Below are 25,091 nucleotides of genomic sequence, written 5' to 3'. Positions count from 1 at the left end.
CTATTCTTGGCATACACACACACACACACACACACAATTTTCCCCATATCATAATCTGGATCACTATTAGAATTAACGTTATAATAAAAAAATTAGAAATTTGATGGTTACTTGGCATCCACAGACTTAGAATTTTGAGAGCATAAAATTTTCATAGTGTCTATTCTTAAGGATCCTATATTTTAAAGAAAAATTTTTTAAAAATTGTCACATATTTTATATAGTTTTACTGACCTGTTTTCCTTCCTCTCTCTCTCTCTCTCTCTCTCTCTCTCTCTCTCTCTCTCTCTCTCTCTCTCTCCCCTGCCCTGACAGGAGAGATTTTATGGTTTTGTTGTGTTAAGTGTCTTATAACTTCTTTATACTTTTATTTTGTTAATTTATTTATAGAATGAGGACATTTTACTTTGTAACACACCATCTTAAGATAAAAAGTACCTTTATTTTATTCATATTTTCTAGTTACTAACCTTCAAATTCTCAGTTGGAGTATTGGTAGTACAAATAATTGAAAGTGGCCTGATTTTTGTTAACCTGGGATGTTTTAAAAATATTGAACATTGAGTCCTTTGGGTTATAAACTGGGGTGTAGGAGAGCTGGGTGAAACGGTTCACTTGCTCCCACTGCCTATTATCCTTCAGTGCAGTTTTGCTTTGCTGCCTCCAACATCTTGACAGATCTCCCTCTCCTCTGGTTTCGCTGACCTCCCATCATCCCAGGAGAGAGGATTATTTTTAAACCATAAGATCAATAGGCTTTGGGAAGCAGCCAAAGCATGAGGGGGTCATATGATTAGAAATAAGCTAATAGGGATTGCTAAAAGAAGGGATGGCAATAGGCCATCTTAAAAATTGTCCAAGAAAGGAAAGACAATCTGCAGCTGAGTTTGTCTTTTACACAGGCTTTTGCCTTGGAAAAAGTTTTTAGCTTGTTTCTTCAGCATTGCTTTGAGTTGAAGGAAATACAGACCAGTGTTGATACTTACTTTTCAGGCAAAATACTATTCCATTCCAATCAAGCTTGTTCTGAGGATTTTAATGGAGTCTTAAATCTCCCAGTCACAGTGCTGCTATTCATTGCTTGATGCTGATGATGCCTTAGCTGAAGGTTTGAATAAAGAACAAAACAGTTATTATTCCAATGAGCATAAAAATGACTTTTTCTTGGCCAGACAAAAGAGTGCTATCAGGCAGGGAAGGCAGTAGTGAGAATATGGCGATGATGATCACGCCCAGAGCAGTATCACTTTGGAATGTCAATTCAAGCAGAGGGCATGGGCTGTTCCGCAATACACTTCTTGTACCACTTAGAAATCACAGTTCTTTCTTAGTTATTTCTACATGACACCACAGGGATGTCTTTTTTATGAATTTTAAAGTTTTATTTTGTTTGTATCAGAGAAGATGATCCATAACTTCAGCCTGGCTTTTTCTGTCACTTGGAAATTAGAGAAAACAGTTCTTTCTCATCTCCATGGCTAGGGACATTTGATTCTGCTTCTTTTATTTAACATATGAACCTATTGAAAAATGCCCTTATATTTTTGTTCATTTAGTAGTGTTTCCTAATTTATTTAATTATGTTTCAATGAATCAATCATTACAAATCAGCATCATAAATTGTGCATTTGTTTTTTTAAATGCTTTGGTTAGTTGTGTTGCAGAGTAGTCTGGGGGTTAGCATTTGCTATTTGTCCTCAGCCCTTTCTCTATTGTACATACTGATAAGATTCTGCTCCAAGGCTAATCTGATATTAAAATGCCTTCCTCAGGAATTCTTTGAAGCTTGGTGGTGGCATTAATTGCAAATAAGAAAGCATGACCTATTGTAGAATGGAGAATATCTTCTTAAAAGTGTCTGCCTTCATTACTGCAAATTCTCAGTAGTGACAAAACTCTTTGTCCTGGGTAGATCCAGTTACCGCTAGCAATAGAAGGCATATGTCCACTGTGAACAAAAGAACATTTATTTTCACATCCTGAGGCTGATGTTGAGTGATAACATTTTTGCATATCCTAAAAATTTTTATGAAAATACTGTTTGAAAGCTTTTATAATAATCTGCTTTGTGAGTGGAATTTACACTCTTGGCATGCATTGCCTTACATATGCCTATCAGCTTCTGAATAATAACCTTTGACAGTGCTAAAGCAGAAATTGTTGTTTCATCTGCTCATGGTAACATTGTCATCTTTGCTTTTTTGGATTTATACCATTTCACATTATATAAAAATTAGTAAAATTAATACATTATAATAAGTGTGGGGGGTGGGGTGGGGTTGAGGCTGGGGAATAGCTCCATAGGTGCTCTACTACTGAACCCTTAAAAAACATTTTAAATTTTGAGATATGCTCTCAGTAAGTTGCCCAGGCTAGCCTTAACTAATCTGTCTGCATCAGCCTCCCAAGTAGCTGGGATTATAGATGTGAACTACTGTGTCCAATTTAGACTTTGTTTTTTAAGGAATGGTGTACTTTTCATTTTTTAACCAAGGCAAGTCATAGAGCTCTGTCTCTGGGTGACTTACTAGAACTGTGACCAATGCATACATTAGTGAAAACATTAAGTTTTTATAAAACCTATATGTTCCTTTGTAAAAATGAAGCAAAACAGAAAAAAAAACAGACTGTACAAGTTTGGGGTGGGTAATAGTGTTATATTATATTGAACTAGAAAATCACCAATTTTCATATTAACAAGGTGAATCATGTACTGGCAAATTTAAGCCGGATCAATGTAATACCTGTAGGAATATTTGAAGTAGGAAAGATCAGACTTTAAGCATTTTTTTTTCTACAGATTTTTTGATGCTTGGTGAAACTGGTTGGAATGAATTATTTTCTATTTTTAAGTAGTTAATTTGGTTATAATAACCTAATTTGTTTGGGCATGTGCCTATAGCTTTGCTAGCAATCCAATTTCTTATAAAATGAAATGACTCAGTAAACCCCAATGTACCTATTGTAATATAGAATTTTCATATAGAATTTATTTTCATTGAAGTTATTTTGTATTGAGCTAATAGGCTTATGGCTGGTATGTTTTGCAAATCTCTGAAGGCAATGAAATAGAATCTTTATGTAGGGCTGTATAAGGTAATGTTCATTTTGACAAGTGAACTAAAATGTTTTTATTAACTGCACAAAAACATTAACAATGAAAATAATAAAAGTAAGAACCATTTACAAATAATCATACAGCTGTTTAAGTAATTGCTATACTTTTGTTCTTTCTTCAACAGTGAAAATCCAAGTTGAGGAAAAAGAAGATGACACCGAGGAAAGCTCAAGTAAGAAGGGATAAGGCCATTTGGGATGTGTCCTGTGGACAGCAATAAATTCAGGGGGTGATGCTGTCACCTGTGGGCTTGGATCATCACATATAAGGACTCCTGTGTGTGAGTGGTTTTTGATGGTCTCACAAAAGGGATTAAGTCCAGAAAAATGATCCTCACTCTAGGTTCTATTCAATTGGTACACATCCACATGTACCCAGTTTATAATTTGACCATGATCAATTAGATGGTAGTTCATAACATTTTGCTTTTTTATTACTCACCTTTTTTCCCTGGAAATGCCTTTGTCTATAAAATGTTTTTTTCTAAGACTGAATCTATCCAATAGAACAGATTGGCTATTTTAAATGAGCTGACCAGGTGGTTCAATTAAAATGAAAGAATAAGTTTTATTTATTTTTATGGTACCAAATTCATGGGTATTGTCTCCAAATTGCTCTGTTTTACTTTGTGTTGGCTCATCTCAAGAGCATGAATTGTGACCCCTTTTCAGGTACCAGACCATTCATGGACGGGAACATGAGAAAGACCATTGACCATTATATGAGCAAAAACTTTGATTTGGGGGGAAAAAAAAGAAATAAAGAAACAAAGCAGCCTCTAAAAAAGATTTCAATTAGGGGACACTGGAACTATCAGTTCAATATCCAGAACATAGCCAGGCAGCCAGTGAATGCTCACAATGCCAATTGTTTTGATTATATAGGTGCCTCCTAAATGAAAAGAGCCCAGAATTTCACATAGATCCTGGTAGCATGACCTGAGTAGAGAACCAAGTCCATTCCAAAGGGTAGCATTGCACACCAGTCTGCATTTAGTAGATAAACATAAAACATTCACTTTTTAGAATTTAAAACATGTAATCCAGATAAGGTATTAAAGACTACTTTCTGTTTCTAAATAATAATTCATTGAACGATGTGATACCCACAGTTACCAGTGACAAGTTCTGCTCCCTCACATGTTGAAGTATAACATTAGAGAAGCACGCCAAGGCAAGCATTTAAAGCAGGGTTTATTTAAAAAGGGGTAACATAGACTTCTCCCGGGAGGGAAAAGTGGGCCATAGCTGGTATCCTGGTATCCCAAGAAGCAGGTGTTCTGCCTTTTTTATAGGTCCTAGCCTTCCTTTGTTTTCCTGCTTCCCTTTATCTCTCTCCTTCCTGTGTACTTGACTAGGCCCAGGAGATGCTCTGTGGGATGGACAAAAGGTTAGCAGCAGATGGGCTGCAGATGATAAGTTGGAGTGATCTGGGCAGATAGGGGCACAATTAACAACTCCCTGTAGGGAGGGACATCCCTGAGACAGGTTACCTTAGTAACAGGTTGGAGCAGGGGAAGGTTATCTGGATAAGGGTGGAAGAAGGGCTCTGAAGAAATAACATTCCAATTCTTCCATTCTCTAGATCTGACACACGCCTCCTAATATAGGTGCCTCCTTATATAGGAGTCAGATCCTTGTCAAATTCTGACTTCAGATGTATGTTTCATCCATGGGTAAAATATTGCAAGTTTAATAGTTCAGGTTTTTTTTTTTAATGATTTCAAGCCAATTTATTTCCGAATTCCATCTCCCTCACCTATCTATCGTTACCCTTTAAAAAGTTCTTAACAGCTACTTTAAAATTTAGCTCACTGTGGTTGAAATAATGCCTTATATGGTGCCAACCTTAAATGTACTAACACTTGTTCATGGGCCAGAATATGATTTTTTTCTGGTGGATGTTCAGTGTGCCCTGAATGTATGTTTTGGTGTTGTTAGGTAGACTTTCTATAAATGATACAAGGTCAAATTGGTTAATATGCTTTCAGTATTTTTTAAATTTTAATTGTTATAACAGCACACAATATGAGATCTATCTTCTTAACAAAAAAGTGTACAAAACAGTATTGCTAACTATAGTGCTCAGTACCTGCTGGGGATTAGTTCCAGGATCCCAGTGGATGCTAAAATCCTGAGATGCTCAAGTTGTTAATTGAGCATTTAGTTGTTATACTCTGTCATTTATGAATAACAACAGGAAATAGTTTGTACACATTCAGTTAAAGCAGTTATTTTTTTGAATATTTTCAATCTGAGATCGGTTGAATCTGTGGATGTGTAACACAAGGATACAGATGACTAACTTGTATAGGCACTGTGACTTATAGCAGATTCTTAAGAACTTTTTTTTTGATAATTGCAAATTTATTTCTATTGAACAATAACTTCCCTTTTCCTTGGTGCCTAGGCAACCACCATTAGCTTCTCTGCTTTTGAGTTTAAGCAACTTAGATGCCTCATGTCAGTGTAATCATGCATTGTTTGTTCTGTGACTGACTTATTTCACGTGGTATAATATCCTCAAAGTTCATCCACATTATTACATATAGTAAAATTTCCTGCATTTAAAGCCTGAATATTCCATTGTATGCATATACTACATTTTCTTATTTCACTTATCTGTTGATCATTGTTTAGGTTGGTTCTATATCTTTGCTATTGTTGAGTAGTGTTACAATCAACATGGGAATGACAGTGTCTCTTCAAGATCCTAATTTCAAGCCAATCCCCACAAACAAAAGGCTTAATGTTTCCTTTGATATGCAGATATTAATTCACAACAGTGGGGATGTGCTATGGAAGAACAGAGTTACTTTAGATTAGGTAGAGGGGAGTAAAGGGAGGGGAGAGGGTATGAGGGTAGGAAGGATGTAGAATGAATCAGACATTATATCCCTATGTACATATATAACTATAAGACCCCCCTGGGATTCTACATCATGTATAACCAGAAGAATGAGAAATTATGCTCCATTATATATGATGTATCAAAATATATTCTACTGTCCTGTATAACTAATTAGAATAAATTAAAAGATCCTGATTTAAATTCTTTTGGATAAATAATTGATGGATCCTAAAACATGTAAGCTAGCATCTCATTGTGGTTTTGATTTGCCTTTCTTAGTAGTTAGTGATATTGAACATCTCTTAATACCGGTTGGTCATTTGTATTTCTTCTTTAGAGAAACTTCTATTCAAGACTTTTGGCTATTAAAAAAAAATGGACTATTACTCCTATTTTCATTTTACTATTTCATTACAGAAGTCCTTGTGTATTTTAAATATTAATCCCTTATTAGATATATGGTTTGCAAATATTTACTCCCATTCTAGAGGTTGCCTTTTCACTCTTTTGATTGTTGCCTTTGATGTACAGAAGCTTTTAATTAGATTAAGTCCTATTTATCTATTTTTGTTTTTGTTGCCATGTCCAATAAATCCTTACAAAAATCAATATTATATTCTCCCATGATTCTTTTTGGAATTCTACAATTCCATGTCTTACATTTAAATCTTTAATATATTTTAATTGATATTTGTGTATAATATAAAATAAGCATCTAATTTAGTTTTTTTGTATATAGATATTCAGTTTTTTTTTTTACATAGAGATATTCAACACATCCAATGCTATATGTTGAAGAAATTATTATTTCCCCTTTGTGTATTCCTCACAACCTTCTCAAATATACATAGATTTATTTTGGGACTGTCTGCTCTGTTCTACTGATCTATATGTATATTTTATTAATATATATTTGTAATTTACTTTGAAATAAGGTGGTGGTATGATGCTCCCATCTTTGTCATTCTTAATAAAAATTGTTTTGGCTATTTGGGATCATTTTTAGTTTCATATAAACTTTCGGAATTTCAGTCTATTCCTGTAAAAATGATGACAGATTTTGACTGGGATTGTGTTGAATCTTTAAATAGTATGAACATTTTGATGATATTAAATTTTTCAATTCATGAACATGGTATATCTTTCCATTTATTTGTGCCATCTTTAACTTGACTCATCACAATTTATAATTTCCAGTAAATAAGTATTTAAATTGTAAGTATAAGTTGAACCTCATTGCATAAGCTGTTCCTAAATATTTTATTCTTTTCCATGTATTGTAAATGTAATTCCTCCATTAGTTTTCTTTTCAGTTTGTTCATAGTGTATAGAAAGGCAACAATTTTTGTGTTACTTTTGTTTTGTAAAATTTTTAACAAGCTTATTTATTTATTATAATAGATTTTTGTGGAGTCTTCAGGATGTTCTACATACAAAATTTATGTCCTCTGCAAATTTTTATTTCAGATGTTTTATTTTTCTTTTCCAATTTGAATACTATTTTTTTTCTTTCTTCTGTTTTTTAGGCTAATTGCTCTGTTTAGGTCTTTTAGTACTATGTTGAGAGTGGGCATCTTTGCCTTGCTCCTGATCTTAGAAAAACAAACAAGCAAACAAACAAAAATGAATATTTTGTTGGCCTTAGACTTCATTATAGTGAGGTAAATTCCTTCTGTTCCTAGTTTGTTGAAAGTTTTTGCATAGAAGTATTCAATTTTGTTAAATACTTTTTCTCCATCTATTGCTATGACCTATATTTTTATCCTTTATTTTGTTAATGTAGAGTATCTATTATTTGATTTTTGTATGTTCAACAATTCTCACATCCCAGAGATAAAACCCACTTGGTTGTGCTGTATTACCATTTTACTAAATTATTGAATTTTGTTCATAATTTTTGCATCTTTATTTACCAGGAATATTAGACAAGTAGTTTTCTTTAATTGCAGTATCTTTGTCTTTGGCATTAGGGTAATGCAAGCCTTACATTATTTGTTTGGAAATGCTCCCTCCTTTTCACTGTAATGAAGTATTTCAGAAGAATTAACTTTAATTTTTCTTCAAATGTTTGATGGAATTTAACAGTGAATTAAGTAAATATGTATACTACCACATTTATTTTTAAAGGGACAAGAAGTGTTTTGAAAAAAGAGGAAAGAAATATTTAGAGTCAAAAATGAAGAAAAGCTGGGTATGTTGGTGTGCATATGTAGTCCTATCTATTTATATGGGAGCTTGAGGCAGGAGGATCACTTGAGCCTAGGAATTTGAGCCTAGGAATCTGAGCAACATAGTAAGATCCCACCCCCACTCCCCATCTCGGAACTAAACAAAACAAATAAAAAACCAGTAGAAGGACATGGATAATCTGAATTGGAAGTTATCTCTAGGGCTGACTGAATTTCTCTAAAATTATTCTAGTTGTAGCACTCTCTTGTGAGTCCTATTCTTTATTCTAAGACAGTGGCAGTAATATGCACATGGTAGTTATAACTCAACCACTTGTGTTGGCTTTGTAACCTCTCATATTTACATGGCTTTAAAAGTCATGGTATGATACTAAACTCAAAGTCATCTAGTTATCCAAATAAATAAAAACTGGAACTCTAAGAAATAATAATATTTTGAGACCCATATTCACATATTTGAGTAAAAGACCTACAAAAGTAATGAAAATTTAGATAAATTTATTTAAACAATTTATTTAGACAATTAATTGTGGGGTTGTGGTCTCAGATGTATGACACTAGTTATAAAAAAGTAAGAATAAACTTTGTTGTGAAAAAGAGAACTTTCTGATATTGCTCATTGAATCATCAATTTGTGTGTTCAGGTGAAGAAGAAGAAGAAAAGCTACCTAGAAGAGAGAGTTTGAGACCAAAGAGGAAACGGACCAGAGATGTTATCAATGAGGATGACCCAATACCTGAACCAGAGGATGAAGAAACAAGGAAGGCAAGAGAAAAAGAAAGAAGGAGGAGGTTGAAAAGAGGAGCGTAAGTTAGTCCTGATATATAACTGAAAGCATTAGTAATTAAAAAGCACCTGACACTGAAGGAAGACCACTCCTTTTAGGTGGTCTTAAAGCTGGTAATTAAAACTAATTTTAGAAAGACAGGCTTAAACTGATCCTGCCATTTTATTTCACTTAATCAAACAGATTTTAATAATTGAAATAAATTTGAAAATGAAAATATACTAAAAATGGACTATGAGAAATTACCTTATGAAAGATTCAAGTTGTCATAGGTCATTAGAATTTATAATGAAGAAGATATTTGAAAATTATCCCATTAATTGTATACATTGTTATCTAAGTTAAGTAGAAAACTCCTAAGGAGTGAGTCAAATAACTTTACCTTATAGAGAAGGGGTTGCATACTATAGCTAAATGTAGTCCAAAAGCTAAGAATGTTTTTTTTTTAATAGTTTTAAAGGCATAATTAATAATAATAATAAAGCAGAAAAGAATATGGGACAGAATTATATGTATTAGTCAAAGCATAACATATTAACAACTTGGATATTGACAGAAAGAAATTGTGTTGGTCTCTGTTATAGAGGATTGGTGTTATCATTTCATTGTTTAATATAGCCCAACATCTTTAATTCCAACATTTTAGTGAATGCTGATTTTGTAAAGAGTAATATATTTAAAGCTATTTACAAAAAATTCAAGATAATTATTTACTTTTCTTGGTGTTATGGTTTGGATTTTGAATGTTCCCCAAATCTCATGGTCCTCAATGTAGCAATATTCAGAGGGGGAGCTTTGGGGGGAGTGATTGGATCATGAAGGATGAAGTGATTGGACCAGTGGATGAAGTAATTGATAACTAAATGGATGACTGGAAGGAACTACAGGCAGGTAGGACATGGTTGAAGGATGTAGTTCCTTGGGGGCATGCTGTGGAAGGATATTCTTATACCTGGCTCCATTCTCTCTGTGCTTCATAGCTGCCATGAACCGAGCAGCTTTCCTTTGCCACACCCTTCCACCATGGTGTTCTGATGCACCTCAGTCCAAAATAATGGAGTTAATGGATGGTGAACTGAAATCTCTGAAATCATGAGTCAAAATAAACCTTTCCTCCTCTAAGTTGTTTTTCTTTTTATTTATTTGTCACAGCAATTAAAAGCTGACTAGTACACTTGTCTTTCTAGAAATTTTCAGTTGGCAGGTAGGAAGGGAAAGTATGCCCATAAAACACTTCCATGATAGAAAATCAGATCCCTTGGAAAGGATTAAAGGGTCCTGCCAACCTAGTTGCTACACAAAGGCAATAGGGCTGTGTGAATCATAATAGGCAGTAGAATTCAGATACGCTTTGGACTTAAAATGATGAAAAACTTTCTCAGATATCCTCCCAAGACACTCCAGTGTCTTATATTATAGCTCTACTATATTACTCCTCATAAATAATGGCTGTGAAATGTAACCATCTAAAAATTGTGGTAGGTAGAGAAGCTTAGCATTAATAGACCATTTTTGCTTTTAGAACAAAAGCAACCCCACCCAATTCTACTTTGTTGTAGTTTAAATTTTTACATGTCCCTTCTCCTATCTTCTTTTTTTCCCTTACTTCTCCCCGAACTCCACCACGTCTTCTCTGAGTACTAATATATCACTTGCTTTAAACTTGAATCTGATACTTTTATTTGTATTTTCTTTTCAAGAAGCTTTTCTCCTTGCAAAAATAAATTGTAATGCAATTTTAAGTTCCTCATATTACGATTGTTAATACTATTATTATACAGAAATATGTCATATTAGCAAAGTCTATGCTTTCAGACAGTGATAGTTCACTGAAAAAAGCATCATTAATAAATATATGCATGATTCCAGCTATGTTTCAGAATTTTCTTTTCCTTTTTATTTATACCCATGAAAAATTCCTTCTAAAAAGGTAAGCTGGGTGGGAATTTCTTAGCTTTTCTAATGTGCTTAGGAACCCCATGTCAAATGCTCTACCTCTAGGAAATAGAGCCACATGAGTCAGCTGAATCTTGTTGCTATGCCAATGTCTCTTTAGCTAGTCCCACTCTATCTATCTTGATTTTAAAAAGCCCACAATGACTCATATGTGCCTCCCTTGCCTCCCTATCTTCCCATTCCTCCACATAGCCGAGCTTTGTTTCCATAGATTTTACAAATTATATTATTATCGCCACAATTTGTATTTATTCCAAATAGTATCATCAGTTATTTATGATTACTGATAGTTCTGATCAATATTTTAGGGTCTATTTTCTATTGTTTGTTTTAAAGGTAAGAACCTTTTTTTAAAAAATAAAATTTATTAGCAAATATATTTTGAAGAAAATTAGTAGGCAAATCAGGGCACATTTATTTAGGTTAATTAATTCAGGGTCTTTTTAATTTAAATGTTCAAGTAATGCCTTAGAGAATTTCTCTTGCACTGACAAAACATTTTAAACCAACTAAAACTAAGGTTGTGAAACTAACTATCTTTAGAGACAGTTAAAAAATACTGCCTTGTTAGACATTTTGGAGTATTTCTAATAATATTACATACTTTTCCTGACCCAGTTTTAAGAGAATAAGTAATATATTTATAGTAGAGAGAAATTTAGCATATTATGTCTTCTTTTTCCTAACAAATGTTGTTTAATCAAACTTAAGATAGAGAGCCTTTCTTGCATAGATTAGCCCTATATTTTAGAAGATGAAACATGTAGGCTAGATCTTCTTCATATGATTAGCCCTTTCTTTGAGTGGTTCCTAGAGAAGAAGTTTCTCTATAATGTTGGTGAGAATAATATTTTAATTACTTGCATATTCAAAGGTAACTTATCTTTCAGCCATGGTACCCTGAAGCACAGCATGCTCCTCCTGACAGCAATCAACACTTAACAACAAAGACTTTTTAAAAATATACTGTCTGGGATCATTTAGTACAGGAATAAATGTCTTTCCACACATATTAATCTTTCAGGGCATTGTTATATTTTAGTGCACTTTGATTCAGGATGATAACTCAAAATCATCCAAGAAAGTTTTATACACATACATTTATTCAATAAATATTTCTCTAGCTCCATAAATTCATAATGCAACAAGAAGAGGCCACTTCAACACATATTATTTTGAAATAATTTTATGTGCCAAAGAAGCATAAAACAAGCGGTATGGAGTCTTAGAGAAGTAAAAACCATTCTCACAAGGATAGTGAGAAGAGAGGCTACTAAAGATACTTCCTATGATTTTTAAAGGAATAAGAATTTGGATAGGCTAAGCATATAAAACATTAATGTTAGAAGGTTTCTATTAAATGGTTCTGAAAAGTGGCATATATAGAAATATGATTTGGCACCGTGGTAAATCTACATATTAAATAGCTTATTGTCTTATTCTTTGATGATGTTGAATTAAATAAGATGCTGTTTTATATATGATTCTTACTGGAAGCTTGGCAATGTAAAGTTTTAAGTGTTTACATGCAAATATCATGAACTTTTTTGGAAAGGTAAGCAAGCTATGAGCTTAAAATATCAAATAATAAAATTATTAAGGTTAAAGCTCTTTTTCTTTTCTAATATACTCTATTATTGATAGTTTCTTGAAATTTTACTTTTTTCTAGTTTTATTTGTTTTTAGTAAAACACTTATCTGTTTAATTTTGATGTAAATACATCTATAGGGTGATGATTTCAATTATTCTTATTAAAACATATTTTTCCCTCCTAAGATAAACCAGCCTACATATGATTCTAATTGGCAAACAAGGAAGATACAAAGAACTATGAATGTAGGTGTAGTAAAAAATATTAAATATTTTATGGCTTGGTTATGTAGTGCCATAGGATTTTAGAAGAACCAAATAATTAAAACAGAGACAACCCAATGGCAACCAGCATTGGATCTTAGTAGAATGTACTTCCACTGTTCTCTTGAAATACAATTACTATTCTAGCCAAAATATTTAAATTGTTTAAAATACAAATTATGAATAGGAGGTATTATTTTAGAGGGTTAATACAAATTTTTGTTTTTATAAACAAAAATTGAATAATTTAAAAACTATGGATTGGTAGCAAAGAAAGAAAGGATTGCATAGTCATTTTCTAGGGTGGGCGGTGAAACTATGGTTATGTCCTCTTGTGTTATGATTAATAATTTAAAAATAGATTTATCATATTCCCACTGTCTGATCATGAGTTTCGTGAACAACTAAGCGTGCCTCTGAGTAACACTGAATAATCTATAATTTTTTATCAGTCTGGGTCTAGCGAGGAGAGATATGTCAACAACTAATTGAACAGAGAGCTTAAGAGTTAGGAGTTATAAATAAAATAATTTTTAATTAGCCTACTGAAAAGGCAAAAAGAGAACTAGAGTATGGTGGTAGCAATTACAGGAAGCAACAGCCAGTCAAGGGCTGAAAGAACAATGGAAAGACTGAAATGAAAATTTGGAAGTATAGTGAGGGACCTAGGGCGCTAACCCCCAGGAGATGAAGACCTCTGCAGAGGGGCCTAAGCCCAGAGGACTGGTCCCTGTGGGAAAGGTGGTGAAATGGATTCTGCTATAGTTGGCACAACTGGCATACTAGACTTACCTGCGGCTGTGGAAAGCCCCTTCAGTTCCTGGAGTGGAGGAGGAAGTGTTACCCAAGGAACAGACAGGAAGTAGTCCTGGAAGCCACAGGAAGCAGCTGGAAAAGACGGAGTCACTTCTTAGTATCTCCTGCTGTCTAAGTATAAAATTGAGCCAGGTGCTAAAGCAAAAATGTTATTTACAGTCCCAACCCCATTATCACAATAGTAAATATAAAAGGTTATGTTGGCATTGAGACAGTAGCTTCATAACTGAAACAATCTATGACCAAAAAAATTTATTTCTACAATATAGTGTTATATTCCTCCAGTGGAAATCATGTCACTCATGTTTAGATTTTCTTTTCTTCAATTTCTGGACCCTATAAGGTTTTTGTAATACTAAGAACACAGAAAAGAAACATTTCATTTGCTTGGTGAGAAACTAAATTTCTTTGAAAGTGTCTTCAAAGGATTTGCTTCCACCAAATATATTTTAAAAGTTGAATTTTATCAATTGAGGTTTTGAGTTTAATTAACAGATTAGGTTGCCTTTGACAGATTTTTATTCTTCCCTATTGCAATTTTTCCCTCATTTTCTTGAGACAGGGTTAACTTAAAAAAATTGAAGGCATTTCAAATACATCTCCACCTCTAATTTTTAAATTTTTGTTGAAAAATAAAGTTTTAAAATCCGGATGTAAAATTGGGGAGGAAAGGTATATAGGGAACAGAGAGGAGAGGGAAATATCCTTATAGATCAGGAACTATCCTTTCCATAGATTTTTTCTAGTTCTGACAACTCAAAGCTGTAGATATAAAAGAAGAGTTTATTCTCAGGACATCAGCATGTCAACACTATTGTTTAAAGTCATGAGAATCCCAGTCACCTGCAACAGTGTTCAGATGTGGGTTGTAATGCTTATGGGTCTTAGCACTGTCTCCAGATGAGTTAAAAAAAAGCGGGGGTGGGGGGAGGCTAAGCATCTGATATTAGTCTTTGTAAGTGTGAAAGTCAAGCAAAGCCTATCTTATGTTTTTTTCTTTCCTTTATAGGGAAGAAGAAGAGGAAATTGATGCAGAGGAATTGGAAAGACTGAAGGCAGAGTTAGATGAAAAGAGACAAATAATTGCGACCGTTAAATGCAAACCTTGGAAGATGGAGAAGAAAATTGAAGTTCTCAAGTATGTTGCTATTTTTCATATGTATAAACAGTTTCCCTGTTATTGATCTCCTAAATCCCTCTTTATTACCTATATGTTATAGATAGTGTTATATATATGTATGACACTTATATATTGCTTATAGTCATATATACATATGTGATATATATGCACACATTATATATATATTATATGTTTGTGTACATATGTATATACATGCATACATACACACATATGTCCCATATCATAAGAGAGACTGGGCAAATAATTATAAATTTAGAACAATTATAAGCAAATTCATTGTTTAGAGTCTTTTAATGTCTGTGGCCACATTTATTCCTTAATTTGGAGTTTTCTTAGTTTAATACATTGGTTACCATCCCCTGAAAGAGATAATATATTTGAATTTTACAAGTGTGTGCAGTTGTGTGCTCTTGTTTCTCTGCAGGTTCCTGGACTCAAATGATCTTTTCATGTTACAGCTCTGATGAAAGCAGAGGGAGGATGCTAAGCCAACAGAACAGTAAATAGTATTCCAATTAAGGGTTATGCTAATAGCTATTCCCTGGTAACACATCAGTGACCCAATTTCAATCTTAATTGACTGCTGATATGGTTGCAAACATACTCAGAGCACACAGATTCGTAAACTTCTCACATGCAAAAATCAAAGGAGTCTACCTTTCTGGGGGATGGAAGCAGATTCTCCCTTGAGAATCATACTATATTCCCTGGCCTGGATAGTTGGTGGAGATGCGATGTGCAGAAGAGAATGTGTTTATGTTGACAGCTATGTTTCCATCTCTATCATTTTTCCACAAACCATTTTTGGTTAATTTTCAAAACTACCCTCTCCCCAGTCTATTTCACTAATAATGCTGTTAAAATGATAGTATACTATTATTGTCTCTGGTGATATATAAAAGAACTGAAGTAGGTATCAGTAAAATTCACATCTGTCCTTGACTCTGCGAAAACTTGTGTGTTATTTAAGGAAATCATTTAACTTCCCAGAGTCTCAGTCATCTCATATACAAAACAGCAAAAAATTAAAAAATAAAAAAATAAATAAATAAAACAGAAACAAACTTGAAGATATGCTAGATCTAACCTCTGCTATCTATGTCCTGGTATCTAATCATAATAATATTTGCACTCATAATATTATAGCTTTCTTTTTTTTTGTGGAATAAGGTTTTTTAAGTTCCAAATAATAGTCTCCCAGGAAAACTTTTGCAACATCGCACAATTGTCTGGGAACTCCATGTGCACACATACACATCCATCATGATTGAAGGCAGTGGTTAATAGCAGTCTTTGTTTCATGATATACTAGTCATGTATGTGTGTGTGTGTGCACATGCATGTGTGTATGTTTGTACATTAAAATAATTTTCATTTAATGAAGTAATAATGATGCTAATTTATAGGTGTAGAAGCATCCTTACTTGGCAAAATGGAAATTGGGCAGCCCTATACTCCCCGTAAAATATATTTGGATATATTAATGCCCCCTAAAATCCCAAATATATTCTGAAATAGTAATGATGCAAAAGTCACAGGTAACTATGTATACAAAGTGATAAAGTTGTAAAATGATAATATTGTAAGGTTTCAAAGCATAAAATTGAGGAAGAACATCAAAGAGTGTCTCCCCTTGTAGAAATACCTATCCCCAACTCTCCTGTATTTATCTCCCATGTAGGACAGTAGAGTAGATACAGGCTTCAAACTTGAATTTAATCTCAGAACATCCACTCAATGGATGTGCCAAATTGGATGAGATGTGTAGTTCCTCTGACCTCAGGTTTCTTATGAAATTGCATTTGCAAGGTTGTAGGAAATATAAAGTGGGGTAATTCACATGAAACATTTAGAATGGTTCCAGAACACAGCACCTGGCTGGGAAACCCAATTATAATTATTATTTCTTCTAAGAATAGACTTAATGATGCCTTATTACTTGCAGTATGGCAGGAGAGATGGAGAGGGTTTGGGATCTCACAGGGCTGGGTGGGAGCAGGCTTAGCCACAGGCAGACCTGGGGGCATGGAGACATGTTAGTTGTAGTCTGCATTAATTATCAGATTTTGAGGTCCCAACAAAAGGAAAGAAAGAGCATCTTGATAATTTGGCAGAATCCAGGGCCAGACCTCTTAGATCTTCCAAAACATACCCTCAGGGTAATCTTATGGCAGATTCTATGTTCTGGTGTCCTGGGCTGGAGTCCAGAAATTAAAGAGTTTTTAAAAATGTGGAGAAATAGAAATTGACATGAAAAGAAGAACAACACAAGACTCTAGCACTAGGATAAAGGTTGAAAATGGAAGTCAACAGCTGAATCAATGACATAGGTATTTTTTATTTGGCCCACATACTTTTTTAGTCTAACTTTTAATTGTGGGAGATTTTACATTTGAAAAACAAGTTCAGTTTCTCATCGACAAGTGGAAGATTGGTTCCCACATTACTACATTACTACAACAGCTGGGACTAAGCAAGGACTACCCCCTATGAATAAGACATTCACTCACTCTTCAGTTTGCAGAGTTCCCAAGGCGTCCACATCACTTGTTTATTCTGTTGATTGGACCTTGTAGGCATTTGAATTTGTTGCCTTCCACGAGGGTATCTGGGGAGCAAGCTAGGCATGTTACCAAGACAGTGAGTCACAACAACAAAGCCAAAGTCGTCGGTTTGCAGAATGGAAGTGCACATTTAAGCCCAGAGAAAAAAACCACTGAGGCTGCTCACCTGTCAGCAAGGCTCACTGTCTTCTGATGCTTCCTCATGGCCAGGAGTGGTTTTTAATTTGTGGCTTCCCACCTCTGCAAAGGGTTGCTAATATTCACAGCCAGCCTGATTCTCTTGGTGTCAGCCTCATTGGTGATCAAGCTGTTGGTGTGAAGTACTGGACCTGTCTTCCTTTGTGTGTTTTTGAATGCTGTTTTGAGCATTGGAATCCCTTATGGATTCCAGTCATTTCATAGCATTTGGGGGGAAGATGGGGCGAGGTGAGGGGTTGGTCCTCTTTCCCAGTGTTGCTAAGGCACGGGGTGGTGAGGGGGGGTCAGCTAGCTTTCCCTTCACCCTTTGTTTCTTTCAGAGAAATCTACCCTGAGAGTTTTTCTAAGAATTATTATGATTCTCAGAATTAGCTTCCAGTTTGATTCTGCTGATTCCATGACATCTAAGACACCAGGCTCAATATTATTGGAACAGAGGTTTTTATCACAGGTTTGGATCTGTATCTTAGTTCCAAGACTTATCTTCTGGACTCTGAAACGCTTGTGAAACTTCTAAAATAGATTTTAAATAGGGTCAGAGTTTCAAGGAGGTATATAGAATAAAGCTACAGGGAAGCTTCAGCTGTGATTCTGAGGATGCTTAGGAGGTTCAGGAATTGCTTCCACATTTTTCAAGAACAGATACCACTATAAACAGGAATGTCCTCAGGGATCAAGGTAATAAAATGGTTAATGTAAGTAGTTACACTGTTCCACACATACATGCAGCCTTAAACCTTGTAAATGAGAATCTCTGGGTGGAGGGGGGCAGCTGTGCTGGCCCCAAATATGTATTTTTATTTTTTATTCTAAAAGTCACTGCAAAAGGTGAGGACTTAGAACCACTGTCTTCCATGCTGAGAACAGAAAACATTCTGCTGTTCTTTGGGCAATTTACTAAACAGATCAGATGTGTGTTGACAGGGGTGGGAAAAAGGGAAATAGTAGTACTGCTTCCACTTACCTGTATGTCAATTTCAATTTTTAAATTAGTTACTTCACTTAAACATATCTATCAATGAAAATATTAAGTATATTCTGCTTTTTTTGTTGTTGTTCATAGGCTTGAGGATAACTAGATCTTTCCTACCTGTGAAATGTGGCAGCTCTAACTTGGTGGCAGCCACCACAGCTGACATGAAACACTTAGGTGGAAAATAACTGGTCTACTTATTACTCTCCTGAAACCTAAAACCTTTAACTATATCATAACATTATGTGTAGTAAATTAAAAGCCCTTATGACTAAACCTAAATAAACAACCACCTGATTTTGTTACAGTAGAATAGGTTTAGTCCTGAAAATGAAGAAAATTGATTGTGATTTCAGAGCTACTTCCGACTTCACCTTTTGAACCCCAGTTTGTTTGTTTATAAAGTGAAGAGTTTATATTATGACCTATAATTTTCAACCTGTTATCCTCAGTAGTCAGGTGGTTTGGTAGGATCAGTTCAGTGCCAGGTGGGCAGAGTTATGAGGGAGGACCACTTGGCCACATGGCAATTTCCACCAGAACAGACTTGTCTACATTCTATATAAGATACTCTGTTTCAGTCAGCTTTTTTGCTGCTATGACTGAAAGAACAATTGTAGAGGAGTAAGTTCAGAGGTCTCAGTCCATAGACAGTAGGCTCCATTCTTCAGGGCTTAAAGAGATGCAGAACATCATGGTGGAAGAGTGTGGTAAGGGGAAGCAGCTCATATGATAATCAGAAAGCAGATCTCCACTTACCATATACAAATATATACCCCAAAGCCCCCCCCCCCACCTCTCCTGCCTTCAGTTACCACTCAATAAATCCCATCAGGTGATTAATCCACTGATTGGGTTAAGGATCTCATAACCCAGTCATCTCTTCCTTGAAGCTTCTTGCATTTTCTCACATGTGAGCTTTGGGGGGACACCTCACATCTAAACCATAATACTTCCATATAAAACATTTATTTAAAAAAGGAGTACTTCCATGGCAACTAAAAAACAACACTGAGTTGGATATTTTGAAATGTTGATTTTAGGAAGAAGTCAGTTCTGACATTTCATGGGTCCATAGATTAAGGTATAGTACTCCAACTATGCTTTTTCATGAAATTGGCTCTTATACATATATAGACTGTTTTAATTTCTTGTAGCACCCTGACTCAGTGTTTCTGGGAGTTGTCCGTTGGCTGACTATGCCTGGTGATTTATTAATGAGACGCCCAGTAAAGCCAAGAAACTTACCCTTAGGACTTCACTTACACTTAACAGGTGCTAGAAACTGTCAGTGAGCCATTAAGGTAACATTCCTCCTTATTCTGTCTCTGTTCATCCGGTAGTACTTTTTTTGTTTTAAATCTAATTTTGTTTTATTTTTTGGTAGGGGGAACTAATATATTTCTAGAAAAGTGAGAACAAACCACTGTTGATTTCCTCTGCTGGAGTCATCTGGGAGAACTTTGGGGAAACTATTTTCTCGGCTCCCATCCTTACCCCCTTCCTCACTAGCTTTCTTGGAACTTGAGATTTTCATGAGCAATAATCATGGTTTATATGCTAGTTCACGAAGGCCTTTCTTTCATCTGACATAGTGAAGGAATAAAAGATTCCACTCAAGAGGACTTTTAAATATGAGTACACACTAACACATACTTCAACGGTCTTGAGTTCTTTTTTAAATAATAGCTCAACTGAAATGTAGGTCTTCAGTTCTTGCACAACACATTATCTAGGCTACAGGGATTTATTTATTTATATTTTCACCAAAAGAAGGGAGAATCTGTAGACAGTTAATGAATCTGAATTTTGTTCATCAAAATGTAACATTAACATTCAATTTTTCAACTACTTAATAAGTTCATACACAGTGTTAAGCAGTATGCTGTGGGCATGTTTCTTAGCTTCTTCAACTTCAATGACCTCACTCTATGTAAGGATAAAAATAGCACTACTCCATAGAGTTACTGAAAGGATTAAATCAGTCAATAGACATAAAGCACTTAAAATAGTGCATGGCGCATAGTAATCATTGAATGCATGTTACTTATTATTTTACTTTCACAATTCCACTTATTACTCTCGATTCTAATTCAAGAAAGATATTATTATTCTGACTTTACATATAAGGAAACTGAATCTCTGAGAGGATAAGTAACTCTTTATTGCCAGATAACTAACAAGTGATGGAGCTTTGATTTGAACTTGGCTGGTGGAAAATTGCTGTGATGCAATTTGCTGGTACATCAACAGACAAGCTCTCCCAGAAGTCAGAGATCTAAAAAGCTTCAAGAACAAATTACAAATGCTCGAGAATCACATGGTTTATGAAGATCATTTAAAACACAGTGAGAAATGAGAGGAAAGAAAGGGATCAATTAGCAGGATGCAGATAGAGTGGCTTTAGAGTCGGGCCATAAGCAACAGAATCTCAATGCTCTATCCTGAGTTTGGCAATGTCATTTTGTCCGGTCACTGCAATCCTGCTGTTAATGCTGCTAAAAGGACTGAGGTTCCAGAGGGGCAGACAGAATGAATATGACCTGGGCAAAGGATAGGCACTTGCTGTATTGGAATGACGTGGGACAAGTACACCTGACCATAATGATAGCTTGTCAGTTGACCTGTTATAGTGCTATGGGTTGTATCTGTATTTCTTGGACAGAGCACATGTGAGAAGAATAGAATCAGATGGAATGACTCCACTGAGTGGTAAGGTTAGTGGAGACAGGTATTCATTCCCAAAGAGGCAGGATCATGACTTTGTCCTTCCATCCTTTTCTAATGATAATATTCTTACTAGTCATATTTTGTGTTTTGTCTTTCTTTGGTATGTGTTACAGGTTACCAACCTGTACAAATTATATCAATTATATCTGTATATCATATGCTACCTATTTATTTATTAGTTATGTTTAACACATCCTGTTTGTAGGAACAGCTGCATAATTTGCAGAACCTAGTGAAAAATGTAAATGTGGAATCTCCTTTTCAAAAATAATTTAAAACTTCAATTATTAACAATTTCAAGATAGCCATGGCGGAGACTTAGTTTGAGTACAGGGCTCTTCTAAGTGCATGGTCCCAACAGCATAAGTCACAGTCCCATGAAATTGACCTTGCCTATGAGTTTTACCTAAACTTGAATTCCAACTTCCTTTCTAAATTGACTTCTCAGTTATTGATGATGGTGACCATGAGGTCTTAGAGATAGAATCATCTCTGTGTGTGTGTGTGTGTTGTGTCTACTGTGTATCGGATCTTATACTAATAGATGTTCACACATTAACTCCTTTATTCCTTATAAGAACATGTAAAATAGAAAATAATTCCCTTTTAAAGACAAGAAAACTGAGATTGACAGAGATAAAGTGGCTGCACACAGCCCAAACTGTTTACGTGAGGATTAAAATCCAGGTAACTACATATCCAAAACTTCCTACTTTTTCTATTGTGCCACACTACTCATTTTAACCATATTTCCCAATAAAATAGTCCTAATGTTCTCTAGGAATGCTAGGTATATTTTAGGTCTTCTTTCCAGTCTCCTCTTCACTTTTTTGACATCTTGTGCTTCTTGCAGGCTTTAGAGCCTTCAACTGCCCTTAGAGCTCCTTTCTCTGCTAATTCCTATAGAAATAAGACTCAAAAAGACTCTTATTATTCATTTGATTCTCTTGTTTTCTGCATTTTATTACATATTTTGAATTACAAATCTTCCTTTCAGAAGAGATTTTGAGCTTCTCAGAACGTGAAAGGTATCTTATTGTTCTTAATTTTCTCAAAACCTAACATAGCATCCCATGTATCGTAAGCATTAATGTTTCCTGTGTGGGGATGATAATGTTGATGGAGATTTTTGTTGTTGTTGTTGCTGTACACTAACTTGCAGGGCATGAGAACCATGAACATGAAGGGAATGTTTAAAGGGCCTGGATGACTAAGTGAATACAGGACAAGGAATGTCCTAGTTCAAATGCCCTGATTTATAGTATTTGCCAATTTCTATGGTGTAAATCCTTCCATTATGAACAATTTCAAACTACCAGCAGTTTAATAGTAGTTTAAGAAATTCCTGAAAGTTTAATGATCAGTGGGTTTTGAGAGCCAGTATGAATCAGTTCCAGTATCCCTTTGGGATATGTGTCCTTTGATTAACCAAGTTTATGCTAAAGGAAACTAATCAGGAACAAATGAGAGTAGGGACTAACGTAAGAATTGATCGAATGTATGGAAGATGATATGTCATGAGCTTTGTAATGTATTGAACAACCAATTAAAAAAATAATAAAAAAAATAAATAAATTTAAAAAAAAAGAATTGATCGTTATTTAGTCTGTAATCAACAATAAAATGCTCGAATTACAGCTGCCTATAAAAAAGACAAATATTATTCTGTAACTTCAGGATTCCATATAAAGGTTGAAAGTGTATTAGTGACTTCTTATTCTATTTTTTTAATCTAAATACCTGGCAAAATATTTTTTCATTTTATATTCTAAAAATTTCTCCCAAATTTTTAGCATCCATAGAGTTTGTCTTATTTTTTTTGTCTCCTCCTCTTCCTCTACTTTTTTTTTTAATTCACCTTAAATAGGAGAACATTTTATTCAAGATAAATCAATTCTTGGTTGAGGTCAACAATCGCTCAACACTCATGTTAGAGCTCATCTGTCACAATAATCTGACTCATTATTCTCATTGCATTGGAATGAGTCTTTTCAGTTAATAACCAGTCTTCATGTTACATACTTCTATTAAGCAAGAACAATGTCCCAGGAAATTGTCTGTTACAAGAGTTAGCCTTTCATACATGCTATATTGCTGTGAGTATTTAGCAAATTATTGTGGTTAATTCTTTTTGATCTGCCTTGTTTTATTTAGCTTACATATTTATTTTAGCTTTTAAAATTATCTTAACCATGAACAGATGAAACAGCAGAATCATTATTTATGAATATTTGAAAAAGTCTTTCTTGAATATTCAGTACATACTATCAACTACAGGAAGACTTGTATGTGAGAAACAGTTCCCAGTTCTTTTGTGAAACATCTAAATATCCATTTTATAAACACTGAAAGAGAAACACTTAGTAGGTTTATTTTCAAATTTAAGATTATAATGAACATTTTACAAATGAATAAAACACTTTGGAGTTATTAAACTTTCCTCAAAAAAGAGTAATATAGAGAATGTATTTGTCCCTGTCCCTGAATTTTGATATGTTGCAGCCCTAATTCCAAGTGGGATATTATTTAAATTTATTCCCTGTACGTTTAGATGAAGTCATGAAGGTAGCCTTATAAGAACATGGATGTGAGATATTTGTCACTCAGCCACATGAGGATGCTGCAAGTAGGCATTATATGCATAATAGAATGAGGTTCAAGGGACAATAACAATATTAGTATTTTTCCCTATTGTAAAGCAAGTTTGGGGAATTTAATTTTTTTTTAAAATTTTAATTTGTTATATGACAACAGAATGCATTAAAATTTATATTACACACATAGAGCACAATTTTTTATATCTCTCATTGTACACAAAGTAGAGTCACAGCCTTCGTGACTTCATACATGTACTTAGAGTAATGAGAACCATCACATTCCACCGTCTTTCCTACCCCTTGCTCCCTCCCTTCCTCTCCCTCCCCTTTCCTCCTTTGCCCTATCTAGAGTTCATTTAATCCTCCCATGTCCACCCCCCAAACACAGCATATTATGAATCAGCTTCCTTAAATCAGAGAAATCATTCGGCATTTGTTTTTTTGGAGATTGGCTAATTTCACTTAGCATTATATTCTCCAGCTCCATCCATTTACCTGTAAATGCCATGATTTTATTCTCTTTTAATGCTGAATAATATTCCATTGTGTATAAACACCACATTTTCTTTATCCATTCATCTACTGAAGGGCATATAGGTTAGTTCCACAGTTTTATCTCTTGTTAATTGTGTTGCTATAAACATTGATGTGGCTGTGTCCCTGTAGTATGCTGTTTTTAAGTACTTTGGGTATAGGTGAGGAGTGGGATAGCTGGGTCAAATGGTGGTTTGATTCCCAGTTTTCCAAGGAATCTTCATACTGCTTTCCATATTGGCTGCACCAATTTGCAGTCTCACCAGCAATGTATGAGTGTACCTTGTTTCCCCAAATCCTCGCTAACACTTATTGTTGTTTGTATTCTTAATAGCTGCCATTCTGACTGGAGTGAGATGAAATTTTAGAAGAGTTTTGATTTGCATTTCTCTAATTGTTAGAGATGTTGAATATTTTTTCATATATTTATTGATTGATTGTATATCTTCTTCTGAGAAGTGTCTGTTCAGTTCCTTGAACCATTTATTGATTGGGTTATTTGTTTTTTTGGTGTTAAGATTTCTGAGATCTTTATATATTCTAGAGATTAGTGCTCTAATATTAAGAATCAATAAGTGAGATGTATTTAAACTAAAAATCTTCTTCTCAGCAAAAGAAACAATCAGTGATGTGAATAAAAATATGATAATAATTTGTTCCCAATTAGTAGGCTTTTTAATGACATCATTGATTGTTTCTTTTGCTGAGAAGAAGATTTTTAGTTTAAATACATCTCACTTATTGATTCTTAATATTAATTCTTGCGCTATAGGAGTCTTATT

At 34.4% G+C, this 25,091-nt stretch overlaps 1 protein-coding gene across 1 annotated transcript in view; it reads left to right on the top strand.

The window, feature by feature from the left end:
- The window catches only part of Tmc1 (transmembrane channel like 1), a 163,765-nt gene that overhangs the window by 32,474 nt on the left and 106,200 nt on the right, over positions 1-25,091 (top strand). Inside the window, exons 2-4 of the mRNA XM_046459450.1 lie at positions 3,243-3,290; positions 8,802-8,964; positions 14,582-14,710. Of these exons, the coding sequence (XP_046315406.1) occupies positions 3,243-3,290; positions 8,802-8,964; positions 14,582-14,710 (340 nt within the window). The remainder of the gene's footprint in view (positions 1-3,242; positions 3,291-8,801; positions 8,965-14,581; positions 14,711-25,091) is intronic.

Source organism: Marmota monax, unplaced genomic scaffold, assembly GCF_021218885.2.
Source record: "Marmota monax isolate L192 unplaced genomic scaffold, Marmota_monax_Labrador192_F-V1.1 WCK01_AAM20220418_F8-fsc00059, whole genome shotgun sequence".
In the NCBI taxonomy this organism is placed as follows: Eukaryota; Metazoa; Chordata; class Mammalia; order Rodentia; family Sciuridae; genus Marmota; species Marmota monax.
This window is presented reverse-complemented; position numbering and strand designations above follow the sequence as displayed.